General features: G+C 42.5%; 1 protein-coding gene across 1 annotated transcript; it reads left to right on the plus strand.

The window, feature by feature from the left end:
* The first annotated feature begins 758 nt into the window (after positions 1 to 758).
* On the plus strand, positions 759 to 6,527 carry LOC109773224 (citrate synthase 3, peroxisomal). The gene is made up of 13 exons (XM_020331922.4): positions 759 to 1,201; positions 1,856 to 2,036; positions 2,130 to 2,215; positions 2,339 to 2,443; positions 2,651 to 2,713; positions 2,909 to 3,018; positions 3,121 to 3,240; positions 3,314 to 3,389; positions 4,295 to 4,368; positions 4,500 to 4,620; positions 5,265 to 5,362; positions 5,461 to 5,584; positions 6,116 to 6,527. Exons 1-13 carry the CDS (start codon positions 980 to 982, stop codon positions 6,245 to 6,247), a joined length of 1,512 nt encoding a protein of 503 aa, XP_020187511.1. The 5' UTR covers positions 759 to 979; the 3' UTR covers positions 6,248 to 6,527.
* The last annotated feature ends 3,210 nt before the right edge of the window (positions 6,528 to 9,737 follow it).

Below are 9,737 nucleotides of genomic sequence, written 5' to 3' on the forward strand. Positions count from 1 at the left end.
AGGTCGCCGGCGTCGGCCGCACCTCCGGGGACCCGCGCCGGCGTGCTCGCCGTGGTGAACACGAGGACGGGGGAACGGTACGAGGTCAAGGTTTCGGAGGATGTCACCGTCCGTGCCACAGACTTCAAGTACAAGCACATGACAATTTAGAATGTTTTCGACTACTATTTTAGTGACGTGAGAATGGCAACTTTAGCTGCCAAGCATGGCAACTTTTACGCTTTAGTTTAATTTTTTGGCAGGTGCTTGCCCCTAACTTAGGCCCTGTTAGGCAAATCGCTACGGAGTGGAGCCTGCGGAGCGCCTTTCCAGCCATTCCCCAAATTAGAACTAGATTCTGCTCCACTCCGGCGTGGAGTTGGAGAGTGGAGAGAATCCGAACAACCCCTTACAGTCAACTAAAGTTGTCATGGAAAGCGTTCGGGTTACCACGCTTAAACCCCGAACGTGAGGCACTTATCATTTCCGCTCTTTTTATTTCTTTGCTCCATACACGGGAAGGAAGGGTCCACACAGGGGCGGCGCTAGGGGTATTCTTGGGTCTTCATGTGAATACCCATGATTTTTACAAAACAATGACATTTTTCGAAAAACAAGAATGATTTTGGCAAAATAAATACACATGAATACCCGGTTGCAAATTCCTGGAGCCGCCACTGGGTCCACATTGCGAGATAAGTGAGATGACTAAGATGCATTATTTGCCACGGACGCAGTCTGACCGGTCAATGCAAACACAATATGAAGCTACACGATACAGTGAACACACGAGACAAAAACATTCACCTCAAAAAAAAAAACGCGCCAAATACATTGACCACCGATGCTACTTCAGAATTCAGAAAGGAAAGATAAACAGCAACGTGCTGCGTGAAGCAAAAGCCGTACCCAACCAGAGACGTCCAAGCAACCGCTTCCCTCTCTCCTCTTGCTCTGCTCGTCGTCCCTCCAGTCCACCTACTTCGCACCGACCGATCCGATGGACCGCGCCGATCCCGCGCGGGGCCGCCTCGCCGTGCTCTCCTCCCACCTCCTCGCCGCCGGCGCGGAACCCGCGGCCGCGCTGGAGAGGTCGCCGGCGTCGGCCGCGGCCCCGGGGACCCGCGCCGGCGTGCTCGCCGTGGTGGACTCGAGGACCGGGAAGCGGTACGAGGTCAAGGTCTCGGAGGACGGCACCGTCCGCGCCACTGACTTCAAGAAGGTATAAAACCGGCAGTCCAGCCTGATATTAGCTTGTGTTCTTCGGCGGTGGGGTGTGGCGTGAATCGATCTGTGCTGCCTCTGTCCGTAGCAGAGAGCTTGTGTTCTGCAGTTCTGTTGGCAGTGGGCTGGCCTTATGGATTCGGCATAGGATTAGGATTTACTCTATACTTGTCGTAGCTAAGCGCAAGTAATCAAAGAGCTTAATTTTTGGGTTCGAAGTTGAGGTTCCAGTCCAGTAATTAGGAGCAACTGTTGAACCTGTGAACTGTGATCAATTGATCCAACAATTGATCAAGTATTCTTTTGCTTCACGACATGTATATTGGAAATTATTGGACGACATGTATAGCTTAGGGAAGCTGGTAGCTGTAACTGATTTTGTTTGTTATTGCGGTAGACATTGTCTATAAATTTCTGTGATTTTGCAGCACCAAATTTGAACGAAACACACTACTCCCTCTGATACATATCAAATTGTGGCTGATTTAGTACAACTTGTACTAAATCAGCGACAATTAATATGGATCGGAGGAAGTATAAGCATTTTACTCTCAATGGCACCTTGGCCACAGCTCTGCCTCAATGATGCTTCACTTGTATCATGAAACCAGATCGAAGAGAACAAACTGATTGTCACTGTGTTATGTTGTAGATTACCGCTGGAAAAGATGACAAGGGTCTTAAGACTTATGATCCTGGTTATCTCAACACTGCCCCTGTGCGTTCTTCCATCTGCTACATTGATGGGGATGAGGGAATTCTTCGCTACAGGGGTTATCCAATTGAGGAGGTTGCTGAAAGCAGTTCGTTTGTTGAGGTCGCCTACCTCTTAAGTAAGTGTTTTGGAACTAGTATTTCTATTGAATTCGAGAGCATATATATATTTTTTTTTTGTAATTGTTGGTTAATGACTTCTGCGTCCACAGTGTATGGGAATTTGCCTTCTCAGAGTCAACTGGCAGCCTGGGAGTTTGCAATTTCACAGCACTCTGCTGTTCCTCAAGGACTCTTGGTATGCTTTGTCCCTTACCTTTTCTTTTAAAGTCTTGATACTGCAATATATTAAGAATATCATGTAGGTTTCGGGCTTCCCTCAGATTACAAAGTGATGTATGGTGCTTTCTAATTTTGGCAGGATATCATACAATCAATGCCTCATGATGCCCACCCCATGGGTGTCCTTGCCAGTGCAATGAGCACACTTTCTGTCTTCCACCCAGATGCAAACCCTGCCCTTAGAGTAAGCACATTCTGAATGCACCAATTTAGGCAGATGATTATTCACATAGTTCTTACGCAATGCGATAGTATCCGTCAAACCCTTGAACTTTCACTGTTATAAAATTTATTTGATAGTTTGTTGTATATGCCATACTTAATTTTGTTTTTTATCTTTTATTATGCTCAACAGTTTGAAGTTGATCTTTGACATATTCTACCCATACAGGGGCAAGATCTGTACAACTCAAAGCAGGTTAGGGATAAGCAAATTGTGCGAGTTCTTGGGAAGGTATGACTAATAATCTGATTATCTTCAGTTAGTGTAGTTTTTCAGGATACTCATCCAACTGATTAAATTATGTTTGCCATGCTAAAAATATCCGCGGATTCTGCATATAACCTCATGATGGAAGTTGCAACAACAGTACTTTCTGTCTTTAGTCATGTACTTGGCTTAACTTTCTATATCTGACCATTTGTTTAGGCACCAGCAATAGCAGCTGCAGCCTACCTGAGACTAGCAGGAAGGCCTGCCGTCCTTCCTTCAAATAATCTTTCTTATTCAGAGAATTTCTTGTATATGCTAGACTCTTTGTAAGTCACATTAGTTTATAATTCTTTTTATTTGTTTTTCCCACATATTTTTGGCTAAAGAATTCATTTTGTACATATTTTTCTACTTTTGATGTGTTGCAGGGGTGACAAAGAATATAAGCCAAATCCCCGACTTGCACGGGTTCTAGATATCCTTTTTATTCTCCATGCTGAACACGAAATGAACTGCTCAACAGCTGCTGTTAGGCACCTTGCTTCAAGGTATCATGTCCTTCATTCTCCTCTCAAGTGGGAGTAGTAAATTGATGTCTAATTAGCTATGATATCTGTGTAGTGGTGTCGATGTCTTCACTGCTCTTTCTGGTGGTGTTGGAGCTCTATATGGTCCACTGCATGGTGGCGCAAATGAGGTAAATTATATCGAGCTCTGCCTCCTCCTGGTTCATGCATTCAAGCTTATAATGTTTCTGCATATTTAACAATCCCCATCATTAGAAATTCATTAGTTAATCTAAGAAACAACAGGACCTTGCTTCAGCAGCTCTTACATGAAAAACCTTATGAATCCTGCATCCACTTGTAAGGAAGTTCGTACTTTTAAGTCAGTTTTAGACCATGCGTTCCACCTCTGGCTCTACCAGGCCCATTCAAAACCCAAATTGAAACCTAACAAAACTGAACGTATGTTATTGGCAATCTCATGCAGTTGTAGTTCATCCTATGTGCCCTAAGTTTGTTGGTGGCAGGAGCTTGTAACAGTTCTATGACGACCTATGCCTCCAACTTCTTTTATGAGGAGAGTCTGATATCAATATATCCCTGACCTCATCTACATTGCTCAATATCTCCTTCATTTGGAACAACCAAAACTAGTGCAGAAAGTATAACCAAGGTTATTAAACCACAAGGAACAACATATTGACCCGTGTGTGGATTTTATTAGATTTGGTACCTGTAAAGAGTTTATGCATACTGGCAGGCTGTCATTTTTTCCATGTAAAGCAGACTCCATTACTATTTATAATTTGGAAGGTCTTTAATCTTTGTCTGATTCACATTGAAACTCAATAAAATGAATTTCTGAAGCAAGGCTCACCAACACATTTTCTAAATATGTATTTTTGTTTCTCATCGCGGCGTCAATGCAAGTAGACCATCCTCTCTCAAGAATTTCCTTCCAGCCTCACATCACCTTAGTTTTGGGGGAATTTATGTATCGTGAAGTATTTCAATTTGAGAAACCTGCATCCTGGCCCATAGAGATCAAAGGATTGGCATCTTACTATGGGACTTAGTGTTATGTTCTGTATGTCAGGCGGTACTTAAAATGTTGAATGAGATTGGAGCTGTGGAGAATATTCCAGATTTCATTGAGGGAGTGAAGAACAGGTGATACACAACTCCTACTTGATTGATATTTTTCTTGTCTCCGTGATGGTCTTTTCAATAGAATTTCTACTTCAATACCTTTTTGATGCACCGTTAGACCTGTTTTACAAGCGATGTCTGTCCTTTTTCAGGAAACGGAAAATGTCAGGTTTTGGGCACCGTGTGTATAAGAATTATGATCCTCGCGCTAAAGTCATCCGGAAGTTAGCAGAAGAGGTTTTCTCGATTGTCGGACGGGATCCTCTTATCGAGGTCAGCTATTCCCGATCTGTTTGACTGTAGAGAGGAAGGTTTTCTGAGAACTTTACCAAACCTCCATTTATGTAGAGAGAGTTTGATCAGTGCTCTCATGTAATGAAACAGAGTTGCTCTGTTTATGCCATGGGTACCAAGTGTCAGTAACTTAGTCTATGAAGCATTATGTTTCGAAATAATAGTGTAAAAGAATCGAACCATGCAAAGTAGAAAATACAGTAAAAATATATTTTTCTACTGGGTGAAAATTGAGTCGAAAAACGGTGAGATAGATGAATTGCAATTCAGATTATTTCCACTTTGGATCTGATGACTGTTGAAAGGAACAAAAATAGTGGACTTAAGTTGTCCGATTGTTCGCCATCTGTTCTTTTTATGACCGAACGAAAGCTGTCTGTTTTATGCTACTCTTATTTGCCAATATCACAAATGGCTAACACTTCAGGGTTTGATAACCGTTCATTTTGCTAATTAACTTCTTTTTCTATAAACACCCTAGAGTTATGCTATCAACAAGGTCCTAATAATTATGTCGTTTTCTTTAAATGAGGATCCTAAACAGCTTGGCTATCTGTGTGCAACTGTAACCATGCGTTGCCAAATCAAACACATCCTTATGATGTTTTCTGATGCCATACCAGGTTGCTGTTGCTTTGGAGAAGGCAGCACTGTCAGATGAGTATTTTATCAAGAGGAAGCTGTATCCAAATGTGGATTTTTACTCTGGCCTGATTTACAGGTGTGTCAGTTGTTTCTTCGAAACTGAGTCTACTTTCTATCCCCCATGCACCCTATTTCTGTTATTGAATACTTACATTGCGACTCGTTGATTTTCAGAGCAATGGGATTCCCTACAGAATTTTTCCCTGTATTATTTGCAATTCCTCGCATGGCTGGTTGGCTAGCACATTGGAAGGAGTCACTTGATGACCCAGACAATAAAATTATGAGGCCTCAACAGGTCAGTAGCTATCAACAGTTTTATGTAGAGCACTTCTTTTTGCTTGTTCTGAATTCGGGGACAACCATTTTGTTTTGTTTGTCAGTCTATATATACTGAGCACCAGCTTAAGAGTTACTATTATTCTTTGATCTGTAGTGCGAAATATATTGTTGTGCATGCTTCTTGTTCTGTTGAGTGTTGTTCGGTGGATCTAGTTTTCTCTGTGCTTTAGCAAGGACTTCTTATCACTGTGATACATGTTCCTCTGTGCACCTTGAAACGATCAAACGATTTTGCTTATACAGAAGTCGGTCAATGAATTCTAGCCATGTTTCACTTTATCTTGTCTTCCTAGGGCATCTTTTTTTTCTTCTTCTGTCATATTCTCAAAACTAGTAGAACCAATAATCCCGTCAACACTATTTGAGTCATGCAGTTGCTAAATCAAAACCATCCAAGACACAGTATTTAGTTACTCAGGCAGCCAGATCTTCTCATACTTGTGCAATGATTGCTTTGTCGGCGTTAATTCTTTTGCTATTTCTTCAGGTATATACGGGCGTTTGGCTGAGGCATTACACCCCTGTGAGGGAACGAGTGGCATCTAACCAGGGCGAGGAACTTGGTCAGATCGCTACATCAAACGCGACGAGGCGTCGCCGTGCCGGTTCTTCCCTGTAGAACAACAGCACGCATGGATGCATGGTGCAGCATCCAGCCCACACAATAAACCAAGCTGCTGTCCTTGCCACTCATAACGCCGCAGCGGCTTGAGACTGGGGGCTGTTACCCTTCTGGTGTCACCAAGACACTTAGCGGTTGCCATGTAATAAAGTAGTAGTAGAAGGCACGCTGTGGACACTATCTATCCACGCACTTCCAGTTTCCAGCTTCATCTCTGCATGCATGCAATGTGAGCTCATGATTGGAAAAAATAAATCATACTCCCTCCGTCCCAAAATAAGTGTCTGAACTTTTGATGGCATGTCGGTCTTCATAAGAGTGCACATATTAGTGCGGTGCGTAGGATTCGATCCCTGGCCAGCAATGAAAAATCATGCCATTTGACCGTTAGTTAACGCGCTGTTTGACCATTATTTAGTTCTTTTTTACCTTGGGGAAACGTTGGTTTTTTTCGGTTCCGTTTGGCCAGACCATGGCGTGGTTGCCGGGGGCGGTGCCTTGATGGTCGAACCTGCCAAATCGCATCCAAAGATCATGAATATAGCGTGGCGCAACAGAGCGCGCCATTCTGTCTAGTTCATTTTCTTTATCATGTGGTTACTGTTTTCAGTTTTTGCTGTTGTAACTTGCTACCTTACTCTGTTCTAAGTCTGATTTTGGATCTATGCATGCCACATCCCCTGTCTTCTTGAGCAATGATAATACATTGATGCAATGAGGAGACACATTGCTGGCTCTCACTTGTGCCCGCCACCATCGATGTTTGTTCTAGAAGCGATGATGCACCAAGCTGGATGGGGTCGGTGTCGATCATCGTCTTTTGTAGGCAGTACCTTATGGGAATTATGCACCTCGTATTTCTAGCACTAGCTAATGATATGTGCATTTTCTCGGTGAAGGAGCAGTGGGTTAGCTTGGACCAACGACAGAAGTGGTGAGGCATTCTTATGGAAGTTTATCTCACTACACCCGACTAGAGTCAAGGACTGTTAACATGCTTCTTGATGTCGCCCGTTCCGAAGAAGCAAAGCCAAACAAATTGCTGCCTCCCCTTGGGCATCTAAGACGCGCATGCGTTCTTGTCGAGAGAGGATTGCGTATAGATATTTATAGATGTAGAATAGTAAGAAAGAGTCGCCAAAAAGCGAGGAAAATTATGAGGTGGACACATTTAAGAACCTAGATGCACATAAATAATTGAAGGTACTGCTCCGTCAAAACTTTACGAGAGACTTTGGACATGATAGGTAGGCTGCATCACCGATCAGGCATGTTACACAAGCTATGACTGTCTGGTTATCTGTATGCGTCCATCATATGTTAATCGGAGTTGCTCCATTGCTTACATGACTACTCTAGACGACCGTATGTTAATTGGAGTTGCTCCATTGCATACATGACCACTCTAGACCAACATGAACCTTAAAGCATCTTTAGGCACGCGCAATAAATATAGACATATCCAAGGACTCGTGCAACCTTTTTTAATCTAGACTTTAACATAAAAAATATACAGTCGTACATACAGTGGGATTTATAGTTAATTACTCCTTCCGTTCCAAAATGTAGTGCATATAGATTTTCTGAAAAGTCAAACTTTACAAACTTTGACCCAAAAACTATTTATATCTATAATATAAAATATATAAAATACGAAACTACATCTTATGATGAATATAATGATATATTTTTGGCATTCTATATGTCAATGTTTTCCTCCACGAACTTAGTCAAACCTTGGGAGGTTTGACTTTTCAGAAAATTTATGTGTACTACATTATGGAGTGGAGGGAGTAGTAAACAGTGGGGTTTTTATTAGTTAAAAAGATGACCGCTTTGCAAAAGAAAATGACCGGCCGTATACCATCACTAGTAAAAAAAGGGGCCTAATGTGAAGTACATTAGTCCCGGTTTGTAGCTGAACCGGCACTAATGTGACCTGATACGTCTCCAACGTATCTATAATTTTTTATTGCTTCATGCTATATTATATTCTGTTTTGGATGATTAATGGGCCTTGTTATATATTTTTATATTATTTTTGAGACTAACCTATTAACCGGAGGCCCAGCCCAAATTGCTGTTTTTTTTTGCCTATTTCAGTGTTTCGCAGAAAAAGAATATCAAACGGAGTCCAAACGGAATGAAACCTTCGGGAACGTGATTTGAACGGAGTCCAAATTTTTTAGTGACGGTTGGAGCCACCACCCGGTACTAAAGGGGTGCCCTTCCCGACGTTTGGCCTGGCCAAATTTGACCTTTAGTACCGGTTGGTGGCTCCAACCGGCACCAAAGGCCCCTCCTATATATATAGCACTTACGAAAATTTCAGTTAGTTTCTTCTTTATCTGCTTCTTCCTCGTAGCGCCCGTCCACGTCCCCGTCCCCATCGCCGTCCCCGTCCCCGTCACCGCCCCCGTCGCGCGTGCCCGTCCCCGCCCTCGTCGCCGCGCGCGCCCGTCCCCGCCCTCATCACCGCCCCGCCCGACCCCGTACGTCGCCGGCCGGCCGCCCCGGCCCCATCGGCGCTCCCCGTCGCCTCGCATCGTCGTCCGTCGCCCCGCTGTGTAAGATCGATCGACCGCCCTGGCCCTGCGGCGCGCCATAGCCGGCGGCCCTCACACACACACACACACACACCTACATGTACAGTACACACAAATGTTAGATAAATGGTTAGATTAATGTCAATTGTTAGATGATTATAGAAATGTTAGATATTAATGTCAAATGTTAGATATGAATTAGATAGAAATGTTAGATATTAATGTCAAATGTTAGATGAATTAGATAGATATTAATGTTAGATGATGAGTTAATTTTTTATACTTCTAGTTATAGATAAATTAGATATATTAATGTTAGATGAATTAGATATATTAAATTTGGGTATATAGAACTAGCTACTTTATTTTTAGTAAGAAAATTAATAGAAGTAGTTTATTTTTAGTAAGTGCGTAGTTGAATTAGTTGAATTAATAGAACTAGTTGAATTAGTTGAATTAATAGAACTAGTAAGTGTTTATCAATTAATGTTGCAACTATGAACATAGAAAATGTGGTCTGACGACGAAAACGAATTCGGTATGTGCGAATACTGCGAAGACGAGCGCGGGCTGTGCGACAGAAATTTCCTAGTTGATGATAGGCGCTTCAGCATCAAGCTGGATGAGACCTTCGAAGTGGATACAGTAAGTCACAATATGAAAAGTCTTTTTTCGTAATTAATCATGACTTATGCTTCATTTGCTTCAACTTTTTTACTATTCTACTAGCATATCCCCTGCCATGCAAGAATTTTTGTCTTGGATAAGATAGGTTTCAGTCCTAAGAAAACTATGGAGGTAAAGAGAGTTTACTTAAAGACCGAGCATGGTTATACTTTCAACGTCAAATTATACAATGCGGACACCTACACCTATTTTGAACGCAAAACTTGGCAAGCACTATGCAAGGCTTATGCATTTGAGCCTGATATGGTTCTCAC

Source organism: Aegilops tauschii, chromosome 5 (genome assembly GCF_002575655.3).
Source record: "Aegilops tauschii subsp. strangulata cultivar AL8/78 chromosome 5, Aet v6.0, whole genome shotgun sequence".
Lineage (NCBI taxonomy): Eukaryota > Viridiplantae > Streptophyta > Magnoliopsida > Poales > Poaceae > Aegilops > Aegilops tauschii.